General features: G+C 43.2%; 1 protein-coding gene across 2 annotated transcripts in view; it reads right to left on the bottom strand.

The window, feature by feature from the left end:
- The window catches only part of arhgef7b (Rho guanine nucleotide exchange factor (GEF) 7b), a 32167-nt gene extending 10235 nt beyond the window's left edge, over nt 1–21932 (bottom strand). The window contains exons 1-5 of one of the 2 annotated variants that reach the window (XM_015952301.3): nt 21296–21932; nt 18368–18451; nt 4128–4212; nt 3931–4049; nt 3628–3832 (exon numbers count right to left, since the gene is read on the bottom strand). In XM_015952301.3, the coding sequence (XP_015807787.1) occupies nt 3628–3832; nt 3931–4049; nt 4128–4212; nt 18368–18451; nt 21296–21460 (658 nt within the window). In that variant the 5' untranslated portion in view covers nt 21461–21932. The remainder of the gene's footprint in view (nt 1–3627; nt 3833–3930; nt 4050–4127; nt 4213–18367; nt 18452–21295) is intronic. The other variant, XM_015952302.3, reaches the window with a different exon arrangement.

The raw sequence follows: 21932 nt of genomic DNA, 5'->3' as shown, positions 1-21932 counted from the left end.
TGAGTGTGAAACAAGCAGCAGGTGAGGTGCATTGTGGGAAGCCAGGTTTCCAGCTTTTGGTTGGGGTTAATTTAGCACCGTGAGTAGTGGCTCCATTCCAAGGAATGGGACTGCGTTGCCGTTCGGTCATTTAGTCGCTTAATATGCTGCTTGATCTGAATACAGCCTCTGCTGTTGTTGGAAACACGCATCTCAACGTTCCTGGTTACACAAAACTAGTCACCAGTAACTTATAGTGTAATCTGATTACTCATATGGAAATAGTGACACATTAGATTAGTCGTTACTGGAAAAAGTGTTCATTTTAGAGTAACGCGCTACTAAGTAATGCGTGACTGGCATCACTGTAAACAGGGGTGGACAATCCGACCCCAAAAAATGTATCGCAATATTTCTGAGCATTTTGAGGATAACGATAAAGTTTTAACAAAGTAAAAAAAATGTTGATATTCATGAATGACTTTTCTGCAGTAATTCTAGGTCATATAAAATACTTTTTATTTTTTTGCTAACGTCCACTTTTTTAGTTTTAATTACTTTTCTGAATTCCACATTTCCATTTTAACCACATTTATTAACTCCAAACATCTGATATTATAACGTGAAACAAACAAATGAGTAACCAGCATTAACCGGTATAAGTGAGTACTGTGGTTCTGGTGCTTTTGCAACATCAAACAACGATTGTGTAAAATTTGGTGTTTCGTTAGTCGATGTTTACGAATTACAAAAAGGTCAGAGAGACGAACAGGAGAGAAAACACGCTGGATGCAGTTTGTGTTCAGCGTTCAATAAAGTTCGAAGAAACCAGACGTGCGGGCTTGACTCAGTACCCACCCCCGTTTGCAACGCTTCACCACAAAGAAGCTTTTCCATTTCATCTAGAATATCTGATGCAGCAAAATAAACTTGTGTCTAATGTAGAAACAGCAAGCTAGCAGGAGCACCCGGCTCCTGCTAGCTTGCTGTTTCACACATCTCTCTGTCCTGTTTGTGTGGAGAGACCACCCATATGACCAGGTGACAGGTACGGGGGCCTACGGTGGCCAAAATACCTCAGAACTACCATGAATATTCACCCACATGAGCGTATGGATGTGTAGACGTCATCTAATTAATATATGATATATTTTTTAAACAGGCAAGTAAAAAATGACGAGTATTATCCATCGACATATAAATATTGGGACAATGGGTTTCCAAAGGCTCCAATAACACATTTTTGAAGATAAATGGGAGGTGGCCACCACCACCATTTTGACCGTGTCACAGGTTCCGTCAAGCCCAGACAATTCCACAAAAGGGAAGAGAGGAGGAGCTGAGGGTGGGGCTGTAAGGCAGGGATCAACTGACGACACCCGGTCGAACTAGCTACAAGCTAACCTGAAGCTAACCCAAAGCTAATGCGGAGGTGGGAGCTAAGCTAACGGAGGTAGCAACCTAGCTACAACCGGAGTTAACTGTGCACAACACCAGAGCTTCTGAGTCAGAGATACGCCGGGCTGACCGCTGGGTAAAACCGGGTGGAACACAGAGGTCTCCCGAGAGCTCCACAAGCCGGCAGCCGCACAGCAGACAAGCGCCGCTGTGATCTGAGATGCACAGAGCTGCTGCTGGGGAGAACCGGGTGGAAAGGTTTCCATCCCAGAGATCCACAAGCCGGCAGCCAGCGCAGCAGACAGAAGCTGCGATCAGACAGAGATGCGCCGAGCTGCGGGGAGGGGAGAACGGGTGGAAAACAGGTCGCCCGAGAGCTCCACAAGCCGATAGTCGGAACCCAGCTCCACCAACATGTTATATTTCAACCCATTTTCTAAAGTGCAACATTATGTTAAATGCACTGGGGTTTTACCCTATTACATTTAAATTTCATGGTTAAACAGTACATGTTAAAATCTAAGCTCAGCAGTGACCTAAAATACATAAATATAATTTTACTTACCGAAAAAAATGAAGTGGAGACTCCTTAGACGCTCTATTAGTGCAATTAATGCCACAGCAAGTCATTTTGTCGAACAATTGCACAAATAATATCCAAAACAGAATACACAAACACAGAGAGACTCAAAATCCCGGAACAGTTTCCAGGCCAGACCGAGGCTCTACTGAGGCCTTTCCACGGAGCTAGCTCTGTGGTCACGTGGGTCTGATGCTCATTAATTATACAGAATTTTAGGCTTTTAATACACTTAAACAGAAGAGTGAGAAAAAAATTCACCCTCCTCAGAGTTGTCATGAGTGTAAACTAGATCATTTAAACAAAAAACATGTTTTGGTACCAGGCTGTAAACATGTTCATTTCTGCTGTGAAATTGGTATTTTTAACATGGGAGTCAATGAGGATTTGCTCGCTTCTGACGCCAGCCCCCAGCGGATGAGGGCGGAACTGCAATTTTTGGTACTTCCTGGTTGGCCTCAATTTTTGAGCCGCATTGTGGGGGCTTGGTATCATCATGAATGGTATGATACGGCCCGCCTGTAATTCCAAACCCCATTTACCCTGTTGCTGACTTTAGGCGGCTTCGGGTGTCTCCGACCTGCTTTACTGTGCTGGTTAACACCCTTCTGTTGTAGGGCTTTATGATGGGGTAATTATCAGGGCTCTTGGGCCATCCTGAGCCCCAACAAAGTTTGGTAACACTTTAGTTTAGGGAACACAAATTAATCATTAATTAGCTGCCAATTAATATGCATATTAGTGGACTACCAAGTCTGAACTAGTCATTATTAAGCTTATTAAAAGCTTATTACTAATGCCGTAATTCTAACATTAACAGGCCATGAATAAAGTGTTTTATCATAAGCCATTCATAATGGTTTGTTAACTGAAAGTAAATGGTTAGTTGCTGATTAACGGACATACCAAGTAGCTCAAATCTGTATGTGGCCTTTAAAGAAGTAATTCAAGGGGAACATATTTTTGCCTTTAAGTAGTTAATTAATACAGAACTGCTAGTAATTAGGCATGAATGAAATCTGACTTTAGAATGGGGAACAGATTCTTGCTTACAAGTGGCTAATTAATTGTGGCTCAATAAACATGTGGAGTTTGGTGTTTATGTACATAATGCCACAACATATTTTTGGTTATTAATGCAGAATAATTATTCCCTTGAATTACTTCTTTAAAAGCCACATACAGATTAGAGCTACTTTGTATGTCCGTTAACCAGCAACTAACCGTTTACTTTCAGTTAACAAACCATTATGAATGGCTTATTATGATAAAACTCTTAATTTATGGCCTGCTAATGTTAGAATTACAGCATTGGTAATAAGCACCTAATAACAGCTTAATGACCAATTTTGACATAGTAGTCCACTAACATGCATATTCATTGGCAACTAATTAATGGTTAATTTGTGTTCCCTAAACTAAAGTGTTACCCAAAGTTTATATGCTCCACGGACGCTAAGAAGTTCTTCTAGAACCGCTTTAAGAGCAGCAGAGTTGAAGCAGGAAGAAACATCACCTCAGTTTCAGTCTTGGAATCTCAGCAGAAGTTAAATATCTTCTGATGCTAAACATACGAGACATCACCAACGGAAGATAAAAACAATGAGGAGCATTTTTTTCTTTTGGTATCCCTAAACAATAGAATGATTTAAAAAAATAGCTGCACCCACCGTTTCTCTTCAGCTCCCGTACATAGTTACTAGGGAACCACCCCGTCTTGTCATTCAGCGAGCCTTCCCACCAGCCCCCATCCTCCTGCCTGGTCACACTGATGATGTCACCCTTGGAGAAGGAGAGTTCGTCCTCATTGTTCTGGTGGAAGGCAAAACGCGCTTTGACCAGTGGCAGGCCACACCCATTGCCATCGGACATGTCCTGTGATGAACAGCGAGACCAAAACAAAAAGGCAGACGTGTGTGTTTGTGTGATGTCACAGCTTAAGTTGTGATGCTGTCTCTGTCATGGTGACTCACCAAGCTGCGGTACTGATGCTGCAGCACTTTAGAGGGGCAAGCCTGAGTGTTGAGAGAGTCAAATGACTTGATTCTAGGACTTGGGGAGTGTGGTGCACATGTGCCGTCTCCGGAGATGTCTAAAAGTGCAGATGAACCAAGATTTGTTATAACATCAAACAAAGGGGACAGCGGAGGATGAAAGGCTCTTATCTCACCTTCAGTGTTTTTGTTAAGGGCAACCAAGGAGTTTAGGACTTTAGAGAAGTTCTGCCCCTGCAGCAGGTCGCTGACCTCAAAAGGCTGAAAATACAAAAACAAAAGAATAATGAATGAAATGTGAGCCAACCCTAATGCAACTAAAGGTTTGAGGCAAAGAAGAAGAAAAACCCACTAGAGCACGAGTTCAGCTACAACAGGAGTAACTAGTTGTGTTTGCACACAGGTTAGATAACATGAAGTAAACTAAAACACACATCTATGTGTTCTTTCTGTATTTATAATCAGTTCTACATTCAGCCTTAAGATCAAGAAGAACCAAGTCTAGTGGAGCTTTAAATCCTGAGTCTGAAGCAGGATTACTCCAAGTCTGAGCTGCCTCTTTTAATCTCCAAGTCTGACACACACACACAGTCATACACACACACACATAGTCAGGTCCATAAATATTGGGACATCGACACAATGCTAACATTTTTGGCTCTATACACCACCACAATGGACATCAAATGAAACAAACAAGATGTGCTTTAACTGCAGACTGTCAGCTTTTATTTTGAGGGTATTTACGTCCAAATCAGGTGAACGGTGCAGGAATTACAAAAGTTAACATATGGGAATCACATAATTAGGAACTTGCTGCGGTACTTAGTGCAAAAAAAGGAAGATAAAAGAGATAAGAAAATATAGGAAGAATATAATCATGAGAAAATAATATAAAGTGGCAAAACTTAGAGAAATGGCTGCTAAATACAAGACAGTGTAGGCTCTGGTCAGAGCACACCAGTTCAGGTGCAAACACAACACAGGGTCATGTGACTGGGACCAAGCGACTGGAGTGAGCAGATTGTCATTTATGAGAACAACATCAGAGGGGAAGAAACTGTTGAATTAGCGGCCTTAATACTGTTAGTATTTTTGTTAGGGGTTATGTTAAGGGTTTTAAACCCATAGAGTGCTGTGATTGGTCCACAATCTTTTACATCAATGTTGGACTATTAAGACTTGGGCTTTATTAGAATAAGAAGCAGATAGATGTATTTATTTAGAAAAAAGGATGTATTTTCACCTTCTTCAACAGCGGACCGCCTCGTTTACCAACATCCATTGAGGTAAGTACATCACATTGTTCGTTGTCCAGTAGCATGTGGAGATTGTTTGAAAAACAACGGCAGAACGCGCGCCATGACAGAACCATCAATGGCATCGCTTCATTGATGGTTGTTGGTCGTGGGGCAGATTCAAGACAGGCTAACAAGGATAGGGATGTTGGAGACGCACTCCGTCCAGAGAGTTCAGGTTTACGGCGTTTTTGCACTCTCAACTGCATCACCAGATGCAGTTTAAAGAGCAAGTCACCCCCTACCAGATTATTCCTCCACTCCCACTTCCTGTTTGAAAACAAATGCTGTTGCCTAGCAGACCGAGAGGGCGGAGCCGCTTCCTGTACACACACACACAAAGGCTCACGACATTGTGACATCATATGGTACCAGCTAACGTCCTAGGGTACCTCTTAGCCAACAGCGATGGCAGATTTAAATTCAAATGCAGTGCAGAGTTTTTACCTGACAACGGCACAACACTGACAGTTTTAGGCAGAAAATTAAAATTTTAACCAAGATGCACTAAAGTGCAAAACTATTTACTACATGTGTCTGTCTGCAGCACGATTAGACACTCATTTATATTGTTTTTTTTTTTTTTTTTTTTTTTTTTTTTTTTTTTTTTTTTTTAAACTTTATTGTTATTGTTTTTGAATGCTTTGTAATTTCGACCAGACACGGAGACAGAGGTGAAAGAGAAAGGAAAAGAGAAAAGGTGGGGAGAGAGGGGGTTAGGTGGGGGGGGGGATTCAACAAAAATAAACAATAATGAACAAGAGTCTGCTTCTAGACCTGCAAAATGAGACGAGAAAAAAGCAAAACATAACAAAAAAATGGGACACAACACCAATATAACAAAATCAAGCTATCACTGCGTCAACTTGATGAAGAAATATATAATCAATCATTGTTTAACTAAACAGTCACACGATAATATACCACAGTGCATTGAGTCCCCACCATAGTCTTAAGACATGTGTTGAACGTGCCCAAGCCCATACTTATGAGAGCACCATGTGAGCACCTGTGTGTGTACACGCGCTTGTTTATGTAAGGTTTATCTATAGGAGCGTCCAATAGAGAGTGTGAGGGACCACAGATCTGCCCCCCAAAGACGCGTAGGAGACGGGGGGGAGCTCCAAGTCCCAGAGATCCAGGCGCTGCCCCAGAACACAGGAACCCCAAGGAGCCCGCAACCAGAAAGGCCCCCGCCCCCCTCGAGAGGCACAGAGGATCGCCCCGGGGGGCCACAACCAGCAGCTGGCAGAGCCCCGGGAGATATCAGCGGCAAGTCCTCAGGCCTGCCCGCAGCCTCCCACCCCCTAGCCGGCCGAGTCCGGGACCCAGCGACCCGGGACCCAGGGGCGACCACCCCCGCCGGGGACCCAGCAGAGCCCAGGGACCCAGACCCCCCCAGGCCGCCACCGGGATTGATCAGGCAGATGCCAAAAATCTTAAACTCCCTGACCCGGGAGCCACGAACACTCAGGCAGACCAAGGCATCACACCCCCACCAGGTGTGACAGGGGGGAGGGGAGACGAAGATCTATATCATCAAAGGAGGTCCCAGGAGAAGGGAGGAGTCAAAGGCCCCACCTGACATATACAGTCATACACAAACACAGTCACACACTCCCTCCCTCATGCTCACACATGCACATACAACCAAAGACTTAAAAAAATACACGCAGGACACCCATTCATGCTCCCCATACACACCCTATTCACTCTGGTCCCGGTAATGCTGCACATGGGGTACAACCACCACCGGTTACCAGCGTTTGACCCTTTCTGCTGGGGTGCTGATGAGCAGGCTCCCCCGCCCACCGCCGAGCACAGCAACCCACCACCCCAGACCCCAACCAGACGGCCAGATCTCCCTCCTAGTCTCCAGCCCCAGGCAGCCAAGCAACAACAGAGGTGTGCTAAGACCCCCTGGTCTCCCTCCACCTGCTCCAACATAGTGTTGTGTGTTAATGAGGTGTATTCTATTGCTGTGGTGAGCGGGCAGTGCGGGCATTTTCTGGCCTATGCCAGCTGATGCCACTGCACCACCCTACTTGCTCACTTACACTCATTTATATTGTTTTACCATGAAAAAAAAGTTGATTTGGGGGTGACTTGCTCTTTAAGTAGGACTTGCAGGCTAAACATCTCTTTTTTTAACATTTTAAATGTAAATTTTGTGCAGTAAAAACTATTTAAAATGTTGCATTCTCACTTTTACACCATGTTGAAGTATTAATAATGCCCACATTTTCCACCAGTGACTGGTCAGACGGACTCCCTGATTATGAGGTTTGAATGACTCATGGTAGAAACGAGGCCACTCTAAATGGACTGGATCGATATCACACACGATTCCCTTCCAGGGTCAGATGTATAACTGGGACTTATGTCACTGGTTGTGCAGCTCTAGTTAATGATGGCCACACTCCTGCTGCCACTTGATGGTTTCTCTAATCCTCCTCTGTAGGCTTGCCCTTTTGCTGCCAGACAACTGTCGGGGAGAATTATTACTGGCTGCTTGTACCAGTCATTGGCTTCCAGCGACATGGCTGCCATTGCTCTAATCAACCTGATTGGAAAATCCACAGGGTGTCTAGATGGCTGCATTACATCAGCCCACTCGTCCCTTCCCCTGGTTTTATTCTCCCATATCGTCTTCATGGTTCCCTTGAGATCCTAGATTTGTTTAAAGGCCCATCCATCTGGTCTCCACGTGCAGAGTTAAACCTTGTTAGATGTCTACAACCAGGAATCTGGTATTACGTAATCAACCCTTTTCCATTTGGATCATATGGCTTTATTAGGGTAGGATCAACACTTAAGAGTGTGTGTACGCACATGCCTGTGTGCCTTTTTGAACATTATTCACTAGATCTCTCTTCACACTCTCAGTGGGGGGGGGGGGGGGGGGGAGTCATAACCTAACATGACCTACTTAAAACACACACACACACACAGATGTACTTTTGAACCCTTGAGATGAACAAAATGTTGAATTCATGTCTGACCTTTCCTGTTAAACTCTATAAATATTAGTCACAGCATCTAAATAATCAACATTACACTCGAGTGAAAGTATGTTATTCATGGGGATCTCTGCCTTCGTTTCCATAACAACAAACAAACTAAAGGCAGAAAATAACTCCAGAGAAGAGCAGAGTGAGGGCTGAGATAAAATCCTTTAGGTCTATTTTATACCTGTAACAAACCCTTCTACACCACAGCTCTTGTTTTCTGCAAGTAGTGAAATAATTCACAGAGGTCATAAAAATAACAGACCAGAACACAGATTATGTGGAGCTTAAATGATAAACGCCACAGAAACCTGTTCAAAAAGGACAGGTAATAAAGGACAAAGCTGAGCTTTCAAACTTTCTCCTCAAGGTAACTTCTAAAACTTTGAGATCAGCATCAATGCTAGTTATTACTTTTTCCTTCCATTCTGTTTCACCAGCAGCTCTTCCTATTTTATAATGCTGATTGTCTGAAGACATCGCCGACATGACTCGTTTCTGTGAACGCAGCAGCTGTTGCTGCAGCAGGTGGATCAGGGTATCCGCGGGTCCTTAAAAAGTCTTAAAAAGTCTTAAATTTGCTTTTCCAAATTTAAGGCCTTGAAAATCCTTAAAAATGACAAATAATCCTTAAATCCAGTTTCCAAAGGTCTTAAATTACCAAAGATCCAATAAACAAGATTATTTTATTTCTATAAAAATGTTCGTGAATTTCTAGTTGGTGTTCAGCATTTTTTGTGTACGATGTTGGCGTAAGCGGAACCGTACACATTCAGCTGGTTGTGAAAGGGGGCTGTTTTTAGATGAGCACATTAGCTGGTTAAGCTAGTGGGAGCTTGTGCCATTGGGGAAGTGCAAGTTTAATGGTAACTGGATGGCTAATCCCACATTCACGACGTGGTTAGCACCGGTTCCAGGCAATAGCTGGAAATTATAGCTTAAATTTAATTTTAAAAATAGCTTAAATTTGGTCAAAGTGGCCTTAAAAAGGTCTTAAAAAGTCTTAAATTTGGCTCCCTTAAACCTGCAGATACCCTGGTGGATGGAGACATGCTCGTAAAGAAATGGTAAATGGCCTGTATTTGATATTGCACCTTCTAGAGTCCTGGAACCCCTCAAGGTGCATTACAACACAATCAGTCATTCACCCATTCACACACACATTCACACACTGGTGGTGATGAGCTACGATGTAGCCACAGCTGCCCTGGGGTGCACTGACAGAGGCGAGGCTGCCGAGCACAGGCGCCACTGGTCCCTCCAACCACCACCAGCAGGCAATGTGGGTTAAGTGTCTTGCCCAAGGACACAACGACAGCGACAGACTGAGCGGGGCTCGAAACTGCAACCTTCCGATTACGGGGTGAGCACATAACTTCTGTGCCACCGTGGAAGGCAGGGTAACATTGGTTAATCACACCTGGTTTGAGTTTAAGGAGACTGATGTTGGGTCGAAAGACATCCTTAGTTAAATATTCTGTGTAAAAGCACGTTAACGCAGATGAGATGAGATTTGTTTAACACATGATGAACACAGGCTTCCAAACCTTCTGAACATCTCCTGTTATTTAGTTTGATCCAACTTTTCTCAACAGTTTCAGCTGATTGTCACATTTTACTAATAATAAACCACAACAGAGCTCAGTAATAAAACATGAGTCTGAAGCCAAGACCACATTCAAAATGAGGTTTTTAATCTCAACGGGCCCTTCATAAAGAAATCACACGGGGGTTGGTGATTCAGTGGCTGCAGGTCGAAACTGCATTAGAAGCAAAACACTTAAATGTTAAAGACACTTAACGGTTTTCATGATTCATGGCCTCTGCTAAAAGATTGGTGAAGAGGAGGTATGGTGTGTTTGTAGACATGATCGGTCTGGTGATGAAGCAGTCCTTTGTCGGAGGAGAGGACGGCCAATGAGAAGAGAGCATATATGCACATTCTCTTAGTGATTGTTTAAAACCCTGGATCAGGAGATAGGCTTCAGTCCAACTCCAGAAGAGTCTGCTGAAGGTGGTAGATGCTTGTCCGGGCCTCACATGATCATTTCTGTGGCTTAGAAATAAATAGTCAGGTTTTACCTTTTAATAATTGTCTTATTATTCATGTAGGAACACGCTCATAACACCAGGAACTTTAAGATCAACAAAAATATTCATACTCGTATGAAAACTTTGGTCGTGAAAGGAATTCTGTCCATATTGTTCAAATTGTCCATCTAGCCTTTATCAACTAAAAGTTCAGCATCCGTGATGGTGCCTTAAAGCTTATAGTGCGGTAACACACACACACACACACACACACACACACACACACACACACACACACACACACCTGTGAAGACTGTTTATGCTTAAACAGCTTTTAGAAGAACATGGGATCCAGGCAGCATATGCTTGTGTGGGGTTGGGAGCTTTGGGAAAAGGAGGTGTGATGAAGTGGGAAACTCTCTCCAGTCTCAGCTGTTCTGGCATCAGATTTAAAGCTTGTTCAACATCATTCCTGCACAATTAGCAGGTGAAAAGAAAACAGTTAAATCTTCTCTGCAAGCATTAACAATAATAACATTAGAACTTGGTTCACCTGTGAAATGAGACGCCTAAGCAGTGAGATGAATACGGTGAGGTAGCATGATGGTTTTGTTTGATATATAACAGCTGAATGTCCATCTGATGTATGCTGTGGCCCTGCAGGACGCTACACTTTCCGTCTTGGTATGAGCACGAGATCTCTCTCTGCCAGTGCCTGGCACTGATATTTCTGCTGCATCGACCAAGAGAAAGTGAGTACACCACGCCGATCGTTCTTGGCATTCAGGAGTGTGTTGAGGATATGAAACCTACAAGGTGCAAGCGAGTCTAGAAGAAACAGGACAAGCAGTCTCCTGTTGCCGTAGCAGCAGATGATATACGGGAGAAATGTGGCTTTAATTGATTAGAGTGGGCTCCTTTTGGCTGGTTTTCATCCCAAAGCACAGTTTAGAAAAACAGCTCCTTCCTTTAACTGTGGACTCGCTCTTCGGTGATTATGGAAGATGAGAAACTGGAGCTGGTTGTGGATTATTGATACCTAAAGATCACGTTTGACTGTAACCTCACATTTAGGAGACATATTGAACAAGTTTCTAAATCATTTCATTCTCATCTGCAAATTTGAAAACAAATAAGAAGTTAGCAGGAGCTGCTTGAGTTTATCTCACATCAGAGGTGGTTTAACAACTTGGTAATTTGCCAGAGATTCTGCATTAAAGCCCATTAAACACGTATAACAAAAAGGACAATAGGAGCCCAAGTCGTCTCCTCTTCCAGTCGGCTCATGGGTCCCCTGAGAAACACGAATGACTTCAGGTGAATTGTTTTATCAAACTGACCAGAAGTAGATGGGTGTGACTTCAGCTCCCTTTGAAGGTTTTAGATAGGAGCCCATTATCCTACTAGCCTAGCAAGCTATATACAGTATATACCAGGGGTATTCAACTCCGGTCCTGGAGGGCCAGTACCCAGCATGTTTTAGTGGTTTCTCTGCTCCAACACACCTGATTCAGTGGATGATCACCTATGCAGCAGCTCATTAGGCTCTGCAGAAGCCTGTTAATTACTGGCTGATTGAAATTGTACTGAAGCAGAGTTAAAACTAAAATGTGCTAAATACCGGCCCTCCAGGAACGGAATTGAATACCCTTGGTATATAAAGTACAGGCCAAAGGTTTGGACACACCATCTCATTCAATGCGTTTTCTTTATTTTCATGGCCATGACCATTTACAAAGGGGCCAACAAGTGCTTAACATCTCTGGGAACTCCTTCAAGACTGGTGGAAAACCATTATCAACCAAGATTTTAATCAGATTGAGGAAATTTTGCACATGTAAATGTAGCTACTGTATCTCCTGGTCAATTTCCCCCTCCCAGAAATTACCCTGAAGTTCTGACGATGGAGACACGCCTATCGCTTCCCACCAAAGTGACATCACTGTCACGTTCACCAACTGAGGTAGTAGGGTTCTTCTCTGGGGGTGTGAGCTAGAGCTGTGCGATCTGACAATAGAGCTCCGGGAGTTGACGTCACTTCTCCCAGCATGCAACAGTTCAAATCGAAACAGCGCCATCTTAGCAGGCAGTAACCCGCAGCTAGGCTATTTGTTATTGTCAGAAAACTCAAACGGGAAATATGGCAAATTCCTGTTGTGCCCGAGGATGCCAGAAAAGACCATCGACATACATGTATATGGACAATGGGTTTCCATAGGCTCCAATAACACGTTTTTTGAGGAAAAATGGGAGGCGGCCACCACCGCTATTTTGACAGTGTCACAGGTTCCGTCAAGCCCAGACAATTCCACAAAAGGGAAGAGAGGTGGAGCTGAGGGTGAGGCTGTAAGGCTGGGATCAAATGACGACACCCAGTCGAACTAGCTACAAGCTAACTTGAAGCTAAACCAAAGCTAACGCGGAGGTGGGAGCTAAGCTAATGGAGGTAGCTACCTAGCTACAACCGGAGCTAACTCTGTGGAACACCAGCGACCTGAATCTCACACGGAGTTTGTGAGGAGGTTTGCAGCACTTTTTCATGAAAACCATCTTTCTGTGAATAAAAAAGTATTAAATCAGTAAGTTTATAAGTTATTTCTTTTATGAAAATATATTTTGCTTTGAGCAAGTTTTCAATATTTTTAATGTACCATATTTTCCGGACTATAAGTCGCTCTGGAGTATAAGTCGCACCAGCCATAAAATGTATAACGAAGAAGAAAAAAAACATAAGTCGCACTGGACTATAAGTCACATTTTGGGGGGAAATTTTATTATTTTTCTTACAAAATCTGAGACCAAGCATTTCACATTGCAAGACAAGTACCGGTAACAATAACAGAATAAACAACGCGGGCACAGCAGCACGCCACGGTCTCCAGCAGAGGATGGCGATGTTTGAAACCCTCCCAGCGGGACAGGGGAGCCCATTCATGGGTCGGAGACAGCCCGCAGCAGCGCACCACTGGCTGCAGCAGGTGATGGCGGGGCAGAGGAGCTGAAACCTGGGCCGGATCCAGTGCGCAACGGCACGCAACAGGCTCCGGCAGGTGATGGCTGTGTGTTTTTAGTTCCCTGCGGGTCAGGGGAGCTTACTCCTGGGCCGGATCAGGTGTGTAACGGTGCACCACAGGCTTTAGCAGGTGATGGCTGTGTGCTTTTTATTCCCAGTGGGGCAGGGGCGCTCATTCCTGGACCGGAGCCGGCCAGCAGCAGTGCGGTATTGCCAACATAATTTGGTATACAAGTTGCTCAGAAGTTTAAATCGCAGGGCCGGCCAGACTATGAAAAAAAGTGCGACTTATATTCCATGCTGTAGTTCTTTTTTAAAACACAGAGCAGTTTTGTTTACTTGTTTTCCCGCTACGTTTCGTTTGCGGCTGCAAATGAAACGTAGCGGGAGGCAATGACATGGGGGTTTTGGATTTTGCCTTTAGGACAGATTTATTTTCAGGCAAACAGGATAAACATATCCCTGACTGTTATAGCTAATGTGTTGTTGATAAAATTTATCTATAGCCATAACACCGTTGACAACTCTGTTCTTCCTTCACAACCCAGTGTTCCACTCATTCTGCAGCTCTCTGGGCCAAATGTATTAAATGTTTTTTTTAAATGTACCGACACTTTGTGTCCTGTTATTTTATAAAATCTAATGTAAGAAAAGAAATGTTTTTGCTCAATTACTGGAATTTCTTTGGTTAAGACAAAAAAGGAGGGAAGAATCATTTATGCCAAGTTATTTCTACAACAGGCCCATTTTAAGTCCAACAGTTTCTTAGCAGCCAATTGAAATGTGTTCTTTACTAACTTTACTTGGTTTACAGCAATCAATTTCCCTCCGGGATTAATAAAGTATTTTTGAATTAGAATTGAATTGAATTTAAAAATCTTACTAAAATAAACCTTAAGAGGCTGTCGTATTGCAAAACCCAATCATACTTGTTATGTATCCAAGTAAATATTAGCTTTGTAGATATTTGTAGATATTTTTTCATTTTAGTGGCTAGCTGCTAGCATTAGCCACTAGCTTGCTCCGTCTCTAAGCGGTCGTTAAGCGTATTCTTGCGCGTGCATCTGTTCGATCAGGGAACCTCTGGGTCAATGTTCTGCTCTAAACTTCGCCAGATAGCTTTGTGACATTTATTCAGTAAGTTTTATTCAGAGCCCTGCAACAGCCCCACGGATCTCCGACTGCTGCGGAGGAACGGAGCACGGATTCACGCGGCCCGTGCGACCGGCGCTGATCGCTGAGGCAATTTCTGAGGGACACCACTGAAACTCTGCAGCTCGACAAGTTGAGTACTTAAAGTCACTTTTCTGGCTAAACCTCCGTTGGCTTCAATTAGTTCAGTTGGCTCGTAGCTGGGAACAATGGCGGACTCAGTGGGTGTGTCAGAATCCACGGGAAGGATGCTTGTAAGAGAGCATTTTGAGGTCGATGACGTCACAGCGCAACGATGAGTACTGTCCGAATTCCAAGAATACTCATCCTCACATCCTCAAATACGTCCTCGCTCCACCCACATTTTGAGGACGGGTCTGTTGTATAGTCACAGAACAAGGCTATCCCAGCATGCTTTGCGCGCCTGCTGTGGATTTTCAACAGGGAGAAAATGGGGAGAGCTACGAAGTTTTAAACGCGTTTTTTAAAAATTAGCCATAGAAAACTAAAAAGCTTAAATTGGTTCTGTTTATAGACATTTTTCATTTGTATATTTGTTTTTTAAATTACATTTTAGGCAGAAATTAGCCAGTATGTGTTTGTTTCACGGGTCCCAGTTATTCCCGTGTGTGTGTGTAGCGAATTAAACTTGTCATTTGTTTTAGGGACAATAGAAAGTTTTTATTAAGCTTAGAGGCAAAAAGTGAAGCTGTCTACACACAACCACAGAAGTTCTGTATTCTTCTGTGAAAAGTAGTTTTACATTCAGGGATTTACACAGCTGACACGTTTTAATGAAGTAAAAATTGTTTCTGTGAGGAATAAAAGTTTTATCTTCTCATGTGGATAAATGTAAAAATGTGTTTGCCTTTTTGTCACCTGTGGTCTCTGATTTCTCTGTTTAGGACTGCAGGTGTCCAGGGTCAGGAGAGGCTTTACCTGGTGGTCCTCCTGGGAGAGAGGCCTTCTACTGTCATCATGTTAATGTTATTTAGCTGTTTGATATTTGAACACGTTTATTAAAACAAATACTGATAACTCTTTCTGGTCATTGATTTTATCACCAGTTTTATTATTACAGATGTTTTTGAACATGTTACATGAACAGAAAATGAAAAGTTGGTAAGAGACAAGATTATTTATTATACGTTACACTTATTTACAGATCAAAATCAGTATGGACCAATTATGCACGATTAAAGCAGGATTAACCTGAGTGACTCTTCCTAGATCATTTATTTAAACTGAGTGAGCAGGAAGTCTTTAACAGTGCAGCTGGATCTGCTGCAGGAGGATCCAGACGTGGATGGAGGGCTGGAGCAGACCCGTGGCGGGACGTTTCTGGTCAGAGGAACATCATACAGGATGGTCTGCAGAGAGAGCTTTGGGATGCTTCCTCTCACTGTCCACTCCATAGTCCATCTACAGGGACTGCTGGGCTGGCTCCGACGACGGCTGTTACATCTCTAAGATGTATTCAGAAATATGAAATGAGGAGATGGTTTATGGATCCACTGGTATAACAATTGTGACTCTTCAGCAAATAAAACCAAAGTGTTGTTTTTAATAGAGGTTCCTACATAAATGGCTTGCCTGTTAACAGAAGTGGTGGCTTGCTGGTACCTCCTCCAGGACAGAGCACCACTGACCTCCTCCACACACACATCTTCCTCAGGCTCATCCTCCAGGGCCGCTGTCGGTACAATTTCTGCTCGGGTGCAAAATCGGCTCGGGGTCCTTCGACTGCCGATGACGTCAAAGTACGGCAAACCCACTCGGACAAAATACACTACACATCTATACTGTTGGAAGGAATTTAGCAGTTTCGTTATTAAAATAATGCTTCTTAAGACGTAAGTTTATGTTTATAATGGTATTTGTAAAATAAAACCCTATATTTTATTCATAATGTTGAACTCCTCTTTGAGCACATCCCTTGAAGAATCATAGGTATTAGCAAAACCTGTGAAATTGTATATGCAGGAAAGAAGTGTGTCCCGTTTATTGAATTATTTTGTGTTTAGAGTTTTTGACGTCTTGTCCATGCGTGGTTCAGTTACGCTCATCGCTGCTAGCCAAAACTCTGGAGTTAAAAGTTTTCTGGCTTTACTAAAATACCTGTCTGTACTTATTTGATTGATGGTAGTTTTACTTTCTATTAGACTCCAAATGTAATCATTTGGCACGTTTCTAATTCATAATTTGTAATAATGTAATCTGTGATATTAGCATTAGCATTCCTATGGGTTTTTCCATGTACATTAGCATTGCGCTAACCACTCGCTGCCAAATTGCAGCCTTTGCGATAAGAAAATCTCCTTTTGTCACATCACAATTTAATTGCACATGCAGTTAATCGTTCAGCCCTAATATACATGCAGCTCTATGCTAAAAGTGTATTTTCAAAGAGGTAATGATGGATTTCTTTGTAAAAGTTGTCCATCTTTCCAACAGAAAGATTTGCCTGGACCAATGTAACGTGATAACAACGTAACGTGATTACGTAATTCCGTAAGGTTCATGTTCAGCCAATCAACTACTTAGACGTCATCGGCAGTCAACGGACCCCGAGTCAATTTTGCACCCGAGCAGATCTTGTACCGACACCGCAACTTCACCAGCACAGAGGCAGATGTGCAGCACAGTGCATGCTGACCTGTAATAGATTAAAAAAAGGTTATTTATTGAAAAATGTAAAACTAAACATATAACCTGCAGTACACTGGTTCTGGTCAGTTTAAAGAAAAGCAGCAGGAAAACTACAGAGAATTTACATTTTTAAGACAAATCTAATCATTATTATGCTTAAGTTGAATAAACAAATGCACATTGAAAACACTTCAATGCTCTTTTTTTAAAAAGCCTGTTTTTTAAGCACTTTACCCCTATTTGATGCAAAATAAGAAGTTCTAAGGTCCAATTTACATTAGAAACATCCTACTGCATTCAACATTTATAATGCATTTGGTTTATATTACTTACATGATAATACACTGTAGAAATGTGTTGTATACATTTAACCAATTCATTCTGTAGCTTAAAACATACATGAAACCATCTAAAGTTAACATGTAAGTCCTGAAAGCTTCTAGAATAAACAAAATTACTTTACCTGAAAACGGTTGTGAACAAACGCTGCTGATGGACATGAAGCTGCTGTAGCTCCTTAATATTCCTGCTCCATTTTCGCTAGCTTTAGCATTTTTCTATTGTGTGTAACTGCCGCCGTGGCTGTGACGGGACCTACGGGCCACCGTAGAGGTGAAGGCTAGACTGTCCGAATTCAGAGTCGCTGACTTACGGTTTTAGTGGTCTTAAAGGACCCAGCCTCGCTAGACCAGCGACGACCAGTACTCATAAGCATCCTACCCGCGGATTTGGACACACCCAGATCCTCATGATTCCGCTCTCAGCTGCACCTCCTAGCCCATTTTTGGAGTTTCTGGGCTTAACGAAGTGTGGGACAGGCAAAGATGGCGACAATCGGAACCGCCCATTTGGTTTCAAACAAACCCTTCTGAAAGCTATGGGTGACGTCATGGGTGGGCGTCCACCATTTTAAGCAATTGAACCTGAAGTTTAGAGCGTAACTTCTAAAATATGTGACGCAGGTAATTCATTCTCCTGGTTAAAGCGTCTTCTTTTGGATGAGGTGAGTTACTGAAACAGTGAACTTCCACAACAAAATCGTTTCCAGACACTAATCCCAACACCTCCGTGTTTCCTGAAAAGTCAGCCTTTAAATCCAGCGAGTGTCTCGCGCTTCTGCCAACAGATCAAAGACGTCACCGACAAACCCAAATAAATAAGTCAAGTTAGCTTCTGCCCATAAAATGCGTTCGTGGACACAATGGAAATATACTTTCGAGCTCACCAGCCGAGTGACTAGATGAATAAAAACATAACCGACTCACCTCCACTCCGAAAGCCGCGCAGCCTCTAATAAACTCGTTAATGTTCCTCTGAATCTCGCCGTCGCTCCTCGGTTCCTGGAAAACCTACAGATAAAAAACAAGAACGTAGCTTCAGACACGTAGTTCAGAGGTCAAGCAGCTCCTAACGCAGGTGTTGGAGAGGCTTCCCGCTTCCAGAGCTCATTTATTCCACACGTAGCTGCTGCTCCGCAGGTGCACTCGCTGCTTCTCAGGATCAAGTCAGCTAATAACTCCCACTTCCGGTTTCCACTTTCAAAATAAAACAAAAAAAAGTCTTCATTTTATAAATATTTCACTTTTAGAAATTTTTACATGAAGTTAATGTACTTGTTTGAAATTTATCCAAACTCAAAATTCAAAAACTCCCCCAATACTAATAATTTATAAGCATAACAAAAAACTTAAAGAAGTAAAGAGCTTTCTAAAGCCTAGTAACAAAACGCTGCTTTTAGACAAATGCTAAATAAACAGAGGATCAAACTCCAGTGACTTGTTAGGGGTTTTATTTTGAAAGACACTTATTTTGATGGTTTTGTTATTATTGTTTTATTTGTGCTTTATTTTTAGTTATACAGAAGATGCCTAGTGAAAAGTTTTTATTCATTCCGTGATGATTAAACTGGCGTGATGTGAACCTGAAACAACAGAGTAACTGAGTAAATTAGAGTGATTTAGATTACTTTTAAATTAAACGAAGGGTCGTCAATTGTAGAAGAAAATAAAAATGTCAAAATCATCTCTGTTGTGCTTTTTTTAAACATCAATATGAATACTTTGTGTTTTCTCAAAGTTTACATGTGTCACGTTTGGCTCATGTCATCATTAAATACGGATTTATTGTGTCCCAGATCTGTTTTCTTTTGTTTATTCCTCTTTCTTTTACCTTATGTTGATTTAAGCTTATATTTTTTAATCTAATCAAACCATTTATGTAGATTTCTGCTTTGCTTTGTAGTTGTTTTGAGAATTATTGTGGTTATTTTGCAAACTATTATTTAAATAGCATAAGAACAATACATAGACAAAGCGCATATACATATCCTTCCATCCATCCATTTTCATCCGCTTATCCGGAGTCAGGTCGTGGGGGCAGTAGCCTAAGGCGAGAGGCCCAGACTTCCCTTTCCCCAGCCACTCGGGCCAGCTCCTCCGGGGGAATCCCAAGGCGTTCCCTGGCCAGGTGAGAGACATAGTCCCTCCACCGTGTCCTGGGTCTACCTTTAGGTCTCCTCCCAATTGGACATGCCCAGAAAACCTCAACAGGGAGGCGTCCAGGAGGCATCCTGACCAGATGCCCGAGCCACCTCAACTGGCTCCTCTCGATGTGGAGGAGCAGCAGGTTACTCTGAGCCCCTCCCGGATGACCAAGCTTCTCACCCTATCTCTAAGGGAGAGCCCAGCCACTCTTTGGAGAAAACTCATTTTGGCCGCTTGTATCCACGATCTCGTTCTTTCGGTCACTACCCAAAGAGAGTAGGTGAGAGTAAGAACGTAGATTGCCCAGTAAATCGAGAGCTTCGCCTTCTGACTCAGCTCTCTCTTCACCACGACAGACCGGTACAATGCCCACATCACTGCAGATGCAGCACCAATCCGCCTATCGATCTCACGCTCCAGTTTTCCCTCACTCGTGAACAAGACCCCGAGATACTTAAACTCCTCCACTTGGGGCAGGACCTCATCCCTGATCCGGAGAAGGCATTCTACCCTTTTCCAAATCAAGACCATGGTCTCCGATTTAGAGGAGCTGGTTCTCATCCCAGCTGCTTCACACTCGGCTGCAAACTGCTGCAGCGAAAGCTGAAGATAATGTTCTGATGAAGCCAACAGGACCACATCATCTTCATAAAGCAGAGACCTGATCCTCAGACCACCAAAACGGATGCCCTCCACACCTTGGCTGTGCCTAGAAATCCTGTCCACAAAGGTTATGAACAGAATCGGTGACAAAGGGCAGCCTTGGTAGAGTCCAACTCTTACTGGGAACGAGCCCGACTTACTGCCAGCAATGCGGACCAAGCTCTGACACCGGTCATACAGGGACCTAACTGTCCATATTAGAGGGCCTGGTACCCCATACTCCTGGAGTACCCCCCCACAGGGCCCCCCGAGGGACGCGGTCAAACGCCTTCTCCAAATCCATGAAACACATGTAGACTGGTTGGGCAAATTCCCACGCACCCTCCAGGATCCCCCTAAGGGTATAGAGCTGGTCCAGTGTTCCACGGCCAGGACGAAAACCACATTGCTCCTCCTGAATCTGAGGTTCAACAATCCGATGGACCCTCCTCTCCAGAACCCCTGAATAGACCTTACCAGGAAGGCACAGGAGTGTGATCCCCCTGTAGTTGGAACACACCCTGCGGTCCCTCTTTTAAAATAAGGGGACCACCACCCCGGTCTGCCAGGCCAGTGGGACTGCCCCTGATGCCCACACGATACTGCAGAGCCACGTCGGCAAACACAGCCTCACAACATCCAGAGCCTTAAGGAACTCCGGGCAAATCTCATCCAGCCCCGGAGTCTTGCCACAGAGGAGCTTTTTAACCACCTCAGTGACCTCAGCACCAGAGATTTGAGACCCAACGTCCCCAGACTCTGCTTCCTCACTGGAAGACGTGTCGGTGGGATTGAGGAGGTCTTTGAAGTATTCTGCCCACGATCCACAACATCCTGAATAGAGGTCAGCAGCACACCGTCCCCACTATAGATGGTGTTGGTAGCACACATATATATATATATATATATATATATATATATATATATATATGATATTTACTGTTTTTTGCTGCTATTTTTGTCACTAAAACCACCTGAGAGGCTATGTTCTATCTTTAGATTCCAAACTAAATAAATAATCAATCACTATTTGGGTTGTATACCCTCCAGCCTTCCCAGTGTACCCACTTTATCCACTGTCCCGGGTCTGATGCGCTCCAGCAGCCTGCACAGCACCACTCCATCCTGCAGAGACGCCTGGAGGAAAGCTTCTGGATCCGAGATGCTTTTCTTTGGAGACTCCAGAACCCCCAGCGTAATGAGCCACGTTACTGTTTGTTCAGCTGAATTCATGTTTGGGTCTCAGTGATGCAAAAAACAGCAAATCCTCCACCTCCAGAGCAGTGGTTTGTCCCCAGATCCACCAAAAATCTCAGTTCTGTCCCATTTAAGCAATAAAACAACAAAAGAGCTGGAACCAAGGCTCCGTCCTGTTCTCCTCTGACAGAGGATGTCGGCATCACCTTGGGATTTTCTGCTCAGCTGCAGCTTCAGACTAAAAGCAGAAGCTAGAGCACAACACTTCCTGTCCGAGTTTTCAAATTAAAAGCCTGTGGAGGCAGTTGGAATTCTGCACCTTTCTTTAATTCAGCTAATAACAGTGAATTCAAACTAAAGTTAAAAACGCTATTTTGAGGTATTTTAACATTGTTTGCTGTAAAATGTTGCATTTAATATTAATTTGTTCATCCATTCATTCTCACAGCTAAATACAAAATAAAATGTAGAAATAATATCACGATGCAATAAAACGTGATAGTAACTA

Source organism: Nothobranchius furzeri, chromosome 14, assembly GCF_043380555.1.
Source record: "Nothobranchius furzeri strain GRZ-AD chromosome 14, NfurGRZ-RIMD1, whole genome shotgun sequence".
NCBI lineage: Eukaryota > Metazoa > Chordata > Actinopteri > Cyprinodontiformes > Nothobranchiidae > Nothobranchius > Nothobranchius furzeri.
The sequence above is the reverse complement of the archived record's forward strand: the minus strand, read 5'-3'. Positions and strand labels throughout refer to the sequence as shown.